Here is a 12,942-nt window from a genome sequence, read left to right on the forward strand (position 1 = left end):
GAGCGTCCGTGAGTCTGTCTGAGCGAGTGTATATGAGAGAGATGGCGGCTGTGTGTGGGGGAGGTGCCACAGAAGTGGTGAGCAGGCAGAAGGGAGGAGAGGCTGAAGCACCCTGGACACAGCCTGCTCAGCGGGGGGCAGAGCTGACCATGGGCGCGCACCGTCCTCACGCCATTCACTGACGGCCACAGGACAGCGGCCACCGGGGGTGAGGGTCCCTGGACAGAGGGTACCACCACCAGCAGCATGCTCATGACACCCGCCTTCATCTCACCATCTCCCTCCTCACGGACTCCACACGCCTGGCGGATAAATGCAAACTGCTCGGCCTGAACCCCCAGGCTTCGGACCCTAGGGGAGAGTGCCCCAGAATCCCCGATTCTCGTCTGTGTAATGGGATAATAATGATTAACTCAGTTCGGAGTGGAAATGAACTGAAATAAATAAGCAAATTTTAACCCACTGCTGAAGATGGCTTTTCTCCACCCTTCCTCTCTCCCGGCTTCTCCCAACCCCATCCTTCCTCAGGGTCCCCAAACACAGCCTCCATCCTGGGCTCGATGGCCCCACCGCCATCTCCCAGGCACGGCTCCCCTCAGCAGGGACTCGCAGCGACCACCCTCTCCTGAACTCCGGCCCTCACTCCCGCCACCTCCCGCCCGGTTCTCTTTTTATTCTGCTGAGCGCTCCCATGTGGGGCAGGCAGGCCCTTCTGGGCCACCATCCTATGAGCCCACGGGAGGGAGGGCCACGTCTCAGGCTTACTCTGCCTGCTCTTCGCTGGCCCCTTGAAAACAGATGTTTGGTCCCTAGCAAGCAGCCCTCTGCGGCTGTGGCCCAGGAAGCCTGTGCCGTCCCCGCCTGGCGGTCACATGCCTGGGAGAGCTGCCCGTCTAACCTGCTGAAGATGCGAGGCTCTGCAGGTGACGGGCTGCTCAAAACAGACGCCCCCCGGGGATGACCGTGCCCACGCACCTGCCACAGCGCACGCGCCCAGGTGGCCGGCTCGCCTACCTTCCTGATGCCTTCCGAAGGGCTGGACACGCAGTTGTCAGCACCTCCGTTCTTGCTGATGGTCCGCCAGAGCTCGGCAAACGTGCTGTCCTGCTCCAGGGGGTTGGTGCCCTTGGCTCGGAAGTACTCGTACACAGCAGAGTCCCGCACGGTGCCGTAGGACAGCTCCGCCTGCCTGGACAGGTCCTGGAATGTCCTGAAATGCAGAAAGGCTGTAAACCACGAGTCCAGGCCACCCACTGAAGGCTACAAATGGGCTGCAAGGCCTCCTGAGGTCCAAGCCAGTGGTGGTCCAGGACCCTCACTCTCCACGCCCAAGCCAGCTGCACAGATCCCTCAGCCGGGAGGGCGACTTGCCAAAGCCTCCTGCTATCGAAGTTGCGTCTCCTCGTGCAGGTTAATTCAGTGAAGTTCCAAACACCTAAAAGCAGGTCCTGTGCTGAGCTCAGGGACAGAGGGTGAATGAGACGCGACTCCTGCCCTCAGGGGCTTAGAGTCTAGCTGTGGAAACAGCCGGTCAGAGCGCCAGGGCAGCGTGAGAGGCCGGGCACTGGCAGTCTCCACCCCCACGCCCACCGCACAGGGAAGGACACGCTGGCGAGGTGGGGGCGGCGACTGGCCTCTGAGCCCTGCGCCAGCCCGGGGCGACGCACTCAGAAACTGGATTTAGAGGGAGGCCGTCCACAGCTCCCCGCTGCTCTGAGGTTCCACGAGCTGTCACTTTTTGAGCATCTCCTATCAATTTATTTTTCAATAAAGGAATAAATCTGGGCTTTTATATGAGATCACTTGATTTTTAAGTGCCAACAATTATTTAAAATATGGCAAAGATAAAACACTGCAAGGGCCTTGGGCTTGTTATACACGGAAGAGAAGCAGGGAGCTCAGGCCAGGTCCCCGCTGAAGGAAGGGGTGCCCCAGGAAGGCCCAGAAACAGCCGAGCGCCGCAGAGGAAAGGCCCTGGTGCAGTCAGGCCTGAAGGACGACTGAGCACAAAGTCCTCGGCTGCCCCGAGATGAGCAGTGCCCGGCTCAGTGTGTTGAGAGAATGTCACACACACAACAGAATTGTAAACAAATAGTCCAGGCTTCGTCCTGGTCGCTCTTTTCTTATTTCTATTCTTGAAATCTGTCTCTCCTTTCATCCACCAGAATATCACCCCCACCTCTCACTGTCACTGTCCCAAGGAGATCCAGTCTCCTGCCCCTGACCTACCCAGCCCTCCAGCCCTGGCTCCATCTCCGGCTGATGCCCCCCCCCCACTGCCCCAGAGCCGGTGCTGAATGAGAATTCCTGCGCAGTGCCTGTCTACGGCACCAGGCCACCGTGCTCCCGTCCCTGGAATCCCTGTGTCTTACCCATCCACCTGATACACCTCCGCAAACTTCCTGAAGACCCGGCTGCCACCTCTCCCCACGGGAAGCCAGGGCCATGCCTCGCCTCCAGGGCCACCTGCGCACGGCGCTGGCTTCCAGGCTGCGTGGTCTCACGGACTGCGGACAGCAGCTCACCAGGGTGAGGCAGGCAGGGGCTCCGAGTCCAGCAACTCGCCTGCTCCCAGTTCCACCAGCACTAGCGCTGCGGGCCCAGGCAACGTAGCTAAACTCTGGGCCTCCGTTTTCAAATCTCTTAAAAATAAGTTCAGAAGCAGAGCCTGTGGCAGGGGCTACGGTGGCGGTTAAATGAGGTGTGCATTCTGCTCTTAGAGCAGCCGGGCTGATGCAGACGCAGCGCCAGGACTGGGAGCAATCCCTCTGCAATGTCACGGCATCCGTCCTCCCTCCCTGATTCAGAGATTGGAGCAGGAGCAGCCTGTGCACTCACAGCTCGGGACCCCAGCCCTCCAGCGTGTGCACAGGGTGGGTGGCGATGAACACTGCCTCTTGCTTTGGGGACAGGCTCCGTGTGAGCCTCCAGGCCCTGCCACATGGCCCAGAAACAGAGCTCAGCACTTGTTTCAATACGTTACAGATGAAGGAAACATGAAATAACAAACTTGATGAAGAAATATTTCTAATTACTGTTCATTATTTATATTTAACTGGAGCAAGATGCTCCTTTACTTATAGGCACCCAGGGCTGTAACCGTCGTATTTCCTGTAAAGGAGGGATCTTTTCCCCCACATTTTAAAGTTTCTGTCCTGGTAACACAAACAATTGCAAAGCTGTGATGAATGGGAAACATCACGATGAATTATACAGTTGGGTCTAAATACTGAGCTGCTCTAAATCACTGCAGTTTCCATGAGTGTGGATTAAAAGTGTAACTCCAAGGAGCTTGGAACCTCTGCTCCATCTGCATTTGAAATGAGAGTCCCTCTTTCCTCTTGCCATTTATTCACCACTGTGCCCTGCCCAGAGTTCAGGGGGTATCTCTAGATGCTAAACAGGCAGCTTCACATCCCTTCTGTCCAAGCTCTGTGCTCCCACCACAAAACACCTCCATCTTTGCACTACCAGCCCTGTGGCTCAGCCTCGACGCCTCCATCACTTCTCATGACCTTTAGTCTGTGTAGCGGGATCTCCCCATCTCAAATGCACAGTTCCTCTTCAAAGGAAAGTTTCCAGGCTCGCTAATGTGCTCAGCACATGGTGGGCACTGCACCTATCTCAGAGTGACACATCTATAAAAGCCATCTGGAGGTTGGAAGAGCCCAGCTCTTCACACACAGAAGATGCCGTCTTCCTGGGGCTCCACCTCCCATCGGAGAGCAGCTTTGGGAGAGACACAGGGAGGGATAGAGGAGAACAGAAGCAGCCAACCACCCAGGCTCCAAGCCAACACTGGCAGAAGCAAAAAACAGGTGTTCACATCAGATAGGACACCCCTCAACTGGCTAGCGAGGCCTGGCCGGGAGAAAGCTGCAGAGCCACAGACTTAATTTAGCAAGTTTTCCAGACTATTCTCTTCAGCAACAACTGCTAGAAAGCACCTGCCCCCCAGGAAATGGAGAGCTGCTCCTCATAGGTGGGGTTCCCATAAGCAGAAGGTGCCTGATGCAGCTGGCTGAGGTCATTCAGCCAGCTGTTCCTCCAACAGTTACTGAATACCTACTAGGCAGGCTCAGTGGCACATACAGCAAGAACTGAATGGTGGGCGTCTTCAAGGGGTCCACAGCTAAGGATGGGCGAATGGGCACAGAAGTAATCAAACAACATGAGAGAGACTAAAGTGCAGTCCTGCAGGGGACCCTGGAAACAGGACGACTATCAGCTCCTTCTGAAGAAAAGAAAGACTGCCTAGAGAGGAAACATTACACATCAACTATGAAGAATGGGTGGGGGTAAGCCAGCTGGAGAACCAAGGGGCAGAGTGTTGTAGGAAGAGAAGATATTACCTGAGAAGGCACTGATATGTGAAAAAATGTGGTTCATTTGGGACATACCATGGGACAACTCACATCAGCTAAAACAGCAGGTTTGGAATCAGACTGACGGGTATGAATTCTGCCTCTGAGCACCCCAGAGTTTGAGTTAGACCAGTGGTTCTCAAAGAATGGTCTTCAGGGCATCAGCACCACCTGGAATCTTTTGAGAAATGCAAATTCTGGGCCCCAGCTCAGATCTACTGAATCAGAGACTTTGGGGTGCTACTCAGCAATTTGGGTGATTGTGATGTAAGTGCAAGTTCCATGGCCATTTGCTGAGGCAAGGATTTAACGTCTGAGGCCTTACTTTTCTTAATCCATACCTTTCTCATTGTATTGGTGGAGGAAGATCACAGACATACCCAGCATGCAGTTAATGTTCAATAAATGCCAGCTCTTCTCATAGGATATTGATAAGTCCTTGCAAAGGTTGAAGCAGAGAGGCCATCTGAAGGAGAGATGGGTGATGGCACCCAGGCGGTCACACCTGGATGGAAGCAACGGTAGGCAGGGAGCATGTTTCCAGGGCTTGCAGGCTCATGGCATTGACCCACCTCTCTTCCCAGTACAATGCCTGTGGTAGATGTTGTCTCCATCACATTGCCAAGGTGCAAGCAAACAATTCACTATCAACACCCAGTCTGCACCTTCAATCATCTCAGGATGCCCAAAGTGAAGATCTGAGAAAGGCAGAACCTGGGATGTGCATGGGATGCCAAACTTCCCTGGGAGGCAGCCTGGACCCATGTTTTTGTGGACCATGATGATGACTGCCTAGCAGAGGCCTCCTGAGGAAGTACTGAGCCTCTGGGTGAAGAACGTTGATGGGGAAGATGTCTTTAAAAGCATCCTCCCCAGTGAGTAGAAGGAAGGAAACAATAAAGATCAGAGCATAAATAAATGACATAGAGACTAAAAAAACAATACGAAAAATCAATGAAACCAAGAGCTGGTTCTTTGAAAAGATAAACAAGACTGATGAACCTTTAACCAGACTCATCAAGAAACAAAGAGAGAGGACCCAAATAAACAAAATCAGAAATGAAAGAGGAGAAGTAACAACTGACACTAAAGAAATACAAAGGGTTATAAGATCATATTATGAACAACTATATGCCAACAAATTGGACAACCTAAGTGAAATGTACAAATTCCTAGAAACATAAAATCTTTCAAAACTAAATCAGGAAAAATCAGAGAATCTGAATAGACAGATTACAACTAGTGAAATTAAAGCAGTAATAAAAAAAAAAACTCCCAAACAAACAAAAGCCCTGGACCAGAAGGCTTTACAGATGAATTTTACCAAATATTCAAAGAAGAACTAAACCTACCTTTCTGAAACTATTCCAAAAAAGTCAAGAGGAGGGAAGACTCTCAAGCTTATTGTATGAGGCCAGCATCATCTTAATTCCAAAATCAGATAAAGGTACATCAAAGAAAGAAAATTGTAGGCCAACATCCCTGATGAGCATAGATGCTAAAATCCTCAACAAAATATTAGTAAATCGAATCCAGCAATACATTAAAAAGATCATACACCATGACCAAGTGAGATTTATTCTGAGGATGCAAGGTTGGTACAATATTCACAAATCAATTAACGTGATACATCACATAAACAAACTGAAGGATAAAAACCACATGATCATACAATAGATGCATAAAAAGTATTTGATAAAATCCAGCACCATTCATGATAACAACTCTCCACAAAGTGGGATAGAGGGAACATACCTCAACATAATAAAGGTCATATATGAAAATCTACAGCCAACATCATAGTCAAGGGGCAAAAACTATATGCATTCCCCTTAAGATCAGTAACAAGAAAGATATGTCTGTGTCACCACTCTTATTCAACATAGTACTAGAAATCCTAGACACAGCCATCAGACAAGAAGAAATAAAAGGCATCCAAATTGGAAAGGAGAAAGTAAAACTGCTATTATTTGCAGATGACATGATACTGTATATAGAGAACCCCAAAGATTCCACCAAAAAACTATCAGAACTGATCAATTAATTCAGGAAAATAGCAGGATACAAAATAAATATCCAGAAATCAGTTGCATTTCTGTATACCAATAATGAACTATCAGAAAAGGACACTAAAAAAACAATCCCATTTATAATTGCTTCAAAAAGAAAAAAATACCTATGAATAAACTTAACCAAGAATTTAAAAGACCTGCATTTGGAAAATTATAAGACACTGAAGAAAGAAATTAAAGAAGATACAAATAAGTGGAACCATATACCATGTTCATGGATAGGAAGAATTAACATCATTAAAATGTCCATACCACCCAAAGCAATCTATAGACTCAACGCATTTCCTATCAAGATATCAAAGTATTTCACAGAACTAGAACAAATATTCCCAAAATTTGTATGAAACCGCAAAAGACCCAGAATAGCAACAGAAATCTTGAGAAAGAAGAACAAAGTTAGAGGAATCACAATACTTGATAACAAACTATACAAGGCCAGCGTACTCAAAACAGCATGGTATTGGTCTAAAAACAGACATATACGTCAATGGAACAGAATAGAGAGCCCAGAAATAAACCCACACCTTTATAGTCAATTAATATTTGACAAAAGAGGCCAAAATATACAATGGGCTAAAGATAGTCTATTAAAAAAAATGGTGTTGGGCCCGGCCGGGTGTGGCTCAGTGGTTGAGCGTCAACCCAGGATCCAGGCGATCGGGGTTCGATTCCCGGTCAGGGCACATGCCCAGGTTGCAGGCTTGATCCCCAGTCGGGGGTGTGCAGGAGGCAGCTGATCAATGACTCTCTCATCATTGATGTTTCTCTCTCTCTCTATCCCTCTCCTTTCCTCTCTATGAAATCAATAAAGATATATTTTTTAAAAAAATGGTGTTGGAAAAATTGGTCAGATATGTGCAAAAAAATGAAGCTACACTTCACAGTGCACACAAGAATAAACTAAAAATGATTTAAAGACTTAAATGTTAACTTGAAACCATAAAAATTCTGGAAGAAAACATAAGCAGTAAAATCTGTGATATTTCTCACAGCAATACATTTTTTGATATATCTCCTCAGGCAAGGGAAACAAAAGAAAAAATAAATGGGGCTACATCAAACTAAAAAGGTTTTGCACAGCAAAGGAAACCATCAACAAAATGAAAAGACAATGCACTGAATGGGAGAACATATTCACCAATGGTACATCTGATAAGGGGTTAATGTCCAAAATTTATAAATAACTTAAAAAACTCAACACCAAAAAAACAAACAATCCAATTTAAAAATGGGCAAAGGACTTGAATAGACACCTCTCCCAAGAGGACATACAGATGTCCCAGAGACATATGAAAAAATGCTCAACATCACTAATCATCAGAGAAATGAGAATTAAAACCACAATGAGGTATCACCTCACACCTGTCAGAATGGCTCCATCAATAAATCAACAAAGAAGAAGTGCTGGTGAGGGTGTGGGGACAGGGGACCCTCATGCACTGTTGGTGGGAATGCAGACTGGTGCAGCCACTGTGGAAAGCAGTGTGGAGTTTCCTCAAAAAAATTAAAAATGAAACTGCCTTAGGACCCAGTGATTCCACTTCTGGGAATTAATTTGAAGAGACCTGAAACACTAACTCAAAAGCATATATACACTCATGTTCATTTCAGCGTTATTTACAGTAGCCAAGATCTGGAAGCAGCCCAAGTGCCCATCAGGAGGTGAGTGGATTAAAAAGCTGTGGACATTTACACCATGGAATAAATACTACTCGGCCGTAAGAACGAAGAAAATTCACCCTTTGAGACAGCACTGAGGGACCTGGAGAGCATTATACTTAAGTGAAATAAGCCTGTCAGAGAACAAGTACCACCTGCACTCACTCACGTGTGGAATCTAATGAACAACCTGAACTACCACGCAAAATAGAAACAGACTCATAGAGGGCAGGCAGACAGCTCTGGCGGGGGAACGCTGAGGATTGGGGGCAGAGGGATTGAGCAAAAAAGAAAAACAAGAGAGAAAGGCCTCATGGACACAGACAACAGTGTGGTGACGGGGCGTGGAAGAGGGTATGGGGGGTAAATAGCGATGGGAAATTTTTTTTTAAAAAAGAAGATAATAATAAAAGCGTAATTCCCCAGGCTGCCCACCTGGTTTGGGTTCACTAATTAGGTGTCAAGGTGCACAGATGGGCACTTCGTAGCTTGCTCTTTACCTCTGTCTTCTGCTGTCTCTTTACCTCACCTTTCATCACGTTTAGCGTTGGCCTCCTCCCTGGGCAAAGCCCAGCCTCTCCTCCAGTGTCTTTCACTCAGATGGGCACTAACTGAAACTGGGTTTGGGACCAACGGGGCTGCTCCTCTGCATCTCCTGCCCTGGATTGCTGATTTGGGGTCTCCTTTCATTGAAGGCATAGCTGACTCCTATGAGCACAGACTGCTTGCGAAAGGACTTTGCAAGCATACCTTGCTCTGAGAGTGGTTTCCGCCAATTAAATATGCACCTCTGGCAGACCACAGGTCTCCTTCAGCCGTGGCCAAGGGCGGACTGTCTAGCTCAGTACCCCTCCCGCCCCCGCACACCTTCCTCCATAAATCAATCTAACTATTTCCTAGATACATTTTCATTAACAAAGAGATAAATGTGTTTGCAACATGAGAAAAATCAATAATACAGAATTTATAAATACATCTTTGCATGTTGCAGAAATATTTACATTGGCAATGGAGATAAATACACTTGCAACAAGAGCAGAATCAATATACACTCCACGTAAAACAGTTTTCAACAACTGTGGGGTTGCCGTAATCATGGCCCTGATACATTTATGTCCCAAAGCCCTATTATTTGTCCTTAAAGAGAAAAGGAAGTCGAGTGGCCTAAAAGGCATGGGGGTGCTCATCTTTCTTATCTGCCGGCCTTACCTACAGCCCCCACACGCCCCTACTATCACCAGGTACCCCACTTCCCTCTGCCTCACATCTGACTCTGAAGGAGGTGCTGCACAGGCCAGTGGGGAGGCCCGGCTGCATTTCCACGTCCGCTTACAGGGCCTCTGGGCCCAGTTCTCTCTGATGCTTCTCCCACGCTCTGGTCTCCTACCCTGGGACTTGCCACAGTTCCCACCTTTTCTCCCCCAGACCCAGGCTCTTCAAGGGGAACAGGGCCTCAGGTGAAGGCTGAGCCACTGCAAGAAGCAAGCTCAACCTCGGACTCTGAAAGGCTCCCCGGAGGTATTCACGCCTTCCTTCCTTCCTTCCTTCCTTCCTTCCTTCCTTCCTTCCTTCCTTCCTTCCTTCCTCCCTCCCTCCCTCCCTCCCTCCCTCCCTCCCTCCTTCCCTCCTTCCCTCCTTCCTTCCCTCTTCTTCCTTCCTTCCTTCCTTCCTTCCTTCCTTCCTTCCTTCCTTCCTTCCTTCCTCCTTCCTTCCTTCCTCCCTCCCTCCTTCCTTCCTTCCCTTCTTCTTCCTTCCTTTCTCCTTCCTTCCTTCCTTCCTTCCTTCCTTCCTTCCTTCCTTCCTTCCTTCCTTCCTTCCTTCCTTCCCTCCTTCCCTCCTTCCCTCCTTCCCTCCTTCCCTCCTTCCCTCCTTCCCTCCTTCCCTCCTTCCTTCCTTCCTTCCTTCCTTCCTTCCTTCCCTCCTTCCCTCCTTCCCTCCTTCCCTCCTTCCCTCCTTCCCTCCTTCCCTCCTTCCCTCCTTCCTTCCTTCCTTCCTTCCTTCCTTCCTTCCTTCCTTCCTTCCTTCCTTCCACACATTCCTGAGCACCTGCTGGTGATCTGGATTGGAGGGTGTGGCGTGAACGGCACAAAGCAACTGCTCTGTGGAGTGTGCCTGGCGGAGGTGGGGACAAAAAACAAACATGAAGAGCAACAACAGTACCTGTGTGGGCAACGGGAGCCACAGACCACTCTGTTGCATATTTCTTGGTTTTCTGGGGCTGTTTTAATTGAAACACTTTTAAAAATCTTTCAATAAAGAAAAAGTCTTAGCTTTCAGGCTGGAGGAAAACAGGCTGCAGGCAGATGTGGCCTGTGGGGTAGTCAGCCGACCCCTGACGCCACGTGTCAATTATGAAAAGTATGATGGAGACTAATAAACAGAGTCAGGGTTGTAGGAAATGACAGAGGAAGTGACCACAGATATAAAGGAGGCAGGGTGTTCTAGCCATGGCAGTGGGCATCAAGAGCACATGTTTCTCGAGCATCTTGTTTCCTTGGGCTGGACTGAGGAGGTGGGAGCAGAGGCTGTGGCCAGCAGCTGAGACATGGAGAAGCCTGGCATCTGAGGAACGGCACCCTCAACCTTACAGGGGGCCTTCTAGGGGCCCCGGGGATGCTGTGGTCTCAGACCTGCTCCTTTGTATCCCAAATCTGTCCTCTCAGTGACTTCAGAACAGAATCCCAGCTCGGGAAACTGTCAGGTGAACACAGTGAGAACACAGGGTGAGAGCCTGCGGTCCCTGGCGGTAAACACATCCTTGCAGGACACTGGAGGCCGCAGACGGCCCGTGGGTACCAAGTACCAAGCTGCGGTGTGCTCACCCTTCTCCAGCCTTCCCTCCACGTTCTTTTCTCTCCAAGTCCTAGTTCTTTGATTACGATTAAAATTAAAAGATGCCCAAAATAAACTGCTATAAAAAATTTTAAAAAAACTCAAAGCATTTGTACATAGTATATTTCCACTCTTGGAAAAGGAACCATTAATAAACGTAAATAAATACAGGGACCAAAGAAGTAGGAATAAGAATGAACAGTTGTGCGACTTTCACTTTTAACAGATGTATTTCCAAAAAATTTGCACTTTTTAAATTAAATCTCCTGGGGTGCCATTGGTTGATAGGGTCATGTAGGTGTTAAAGTGTGTATTACTATGATACATGATCTGTACGTTGCATTGTGTGTCCACCACCCAAAGTCAGAGCCTCTCCTGTCACCATAGATTTGGCCCCCTTGACCCTTTACTACCCCCACCCCCTTCCCTCCGGTAACCACTGTACTGCTGTCTCTCTGTGCCTCTGAGTTTCAGTTTTATATCCCACATATGAGTGAAATCATAGGGTTCTTAGCTTTTTCTGACTTATTTCACTTAGCATAATGTTCTCAAGGTCCATCCATGTTGTCGCAAATGGCAGTGTTTCGACTTTTCTTATGGCTGAGTAGCATCCCACAGTACATATGCACCCGATAGAGGACTGGGTAACATTTGTGTTTGCATTACACTGTAAACACAAGTGCGATCTGAATGATTAAAAAGTCCTTCTGCTGCCTGGAGAAAGTCGGTGCCAGGCCTTGGGAACTCAGCCCTGCGCTGTCTTCCCCCATGGCCACGCCCTCGGCCAGTGCAGCCAAGGTCCACGTAGAAGAGAGACATTTCTCTCGCCCCAACAAATGCCACCCTGCTGGCTCCCGTCCCCAGAGCAAGACAAGCATGGGAAGGCTGACCCCGTCCAGATGTCTGGGCCCATCAGGAGGTGGGCTCTGTCGGCTGCACAGCCAGTTTCCCTCAGTCCCTCAGCTGGGCATCTTCCGCCGGGATGCAGCCGAGGCCTGCTCTCCTGGCTGCCAGAACAGGGCAGGTGGCCAGTGAGTTTAAGAAAGGGAGGCATGTGCGTCATGTGTGTCCGACTTGCCAGACAGCCTAGACTCTGGAAATGAGCAGAGCTCAGGAACAGGTGCTGACGGTGGGGCTGTGAGCCGCACCTCAGTCAGGTCGAATGACAGAGGTCAGGTATTGGGTCGAGGCCCTGGCATGTGGCAAAGGCTGAAGGTCCGCATCCCTCACTAAGTCAAATCTGGGGACATCTAATGCCATTGGCAAAGTGAACTCAGCCGGTGGGGCTCCCGCTCCGCCTCCGCCCAGCCTCTCTCAGGCTGCCCTGCCCTTGGGTTCCAGCCTGGCAGGCGATCCACTCTCTCAGGCCTCCTAGCCTTCACTCAGGCTCACTGTCTGTCTGCCATGCAAGGACTGTCCTTCCTCCCTTCCTTCCTTCCTTCCTTCCTTCCTTCCTTCCTTCCTTCCTTCCTTCCTTCCTTCCTTCCTTCCTTCCCTCTCTCTCTCTCTCTCTCTTTTTCTTTCTTTCTTTTTAATTGAATTTATTGGGTGATACTGATTCACAAAACCATACAGGTTTCAAATGTACAACTCAACGAAACATCATCTGCACCCTGCATCGAGTGTCCATTGCCTAAGCAGTCTCTTTCTGTTCCCACTATCTCCCCCTTAGCCCACCCCCTCCTTCTGCACCCCCCCTTTCCCTCTGGCCATCACCACACTGTTTTCTGTGTCTATATGTCTTATATATACAGGGGTGAGCAGGTGTAGGTTTAGAGTTGTTCATATGGAAAAAGACATGCAGGTTATGATTATTTCTGTAGCTTTATTAACTCAGTCCTGGGTGGTGTGGCTTAGCTGGCTGGGCATCATCCTGTGCACCAAAAGGTTACTAGTTCAATTCCTGGTCAGGGCACATGCCCAAGTTGCTGACTTAATGATCCCCAGTGTGGGGGACATGCAGGAGGCAGCGGATTGATGTTCTGCTCTCCCATCGATGTTTCTCTCCCTCTCCC

General features: G+C 48.9%; 1 protein-coding gene across 2 annotated transcripts in view; it reads right to left on the reverse strand.

Annotated features, from left to right (window-relative positions):
• GRID1 (glutamate ionotropic receptor delta type subunit 1) overlaps window positions 1–12,942 on the reverse strand; it is a 624,630-nt gene that overhangs the window by 41,415 nt on the left and 570,273 nt on the right. For both annotated transcript variants that reach the window (XM_081157434.1, XM_081157435.1), the window contains one exon: window positions 1,015–1,210. In XM_081157434.1, the coding sequence (XP_081013560.1) occupies window positions 1,015–1,210 (196 nt within the window). The remainder of the gene's footprint in view (window positions 1–1,014; window positions 1,211–12,942) is intronic.

Source organism: Miniopterus schreibersii (assembly GCF_964146895.1).
Source record: "Miniopterus schreibersii genome assembly, chromosome: 14".
Lineage (NCBI taxonomy): Eukaryota > Metazoa > Chordata > Mammalia > Chiroptera > Miniopteridae > Miniopterus > Miniopterus schreibersii.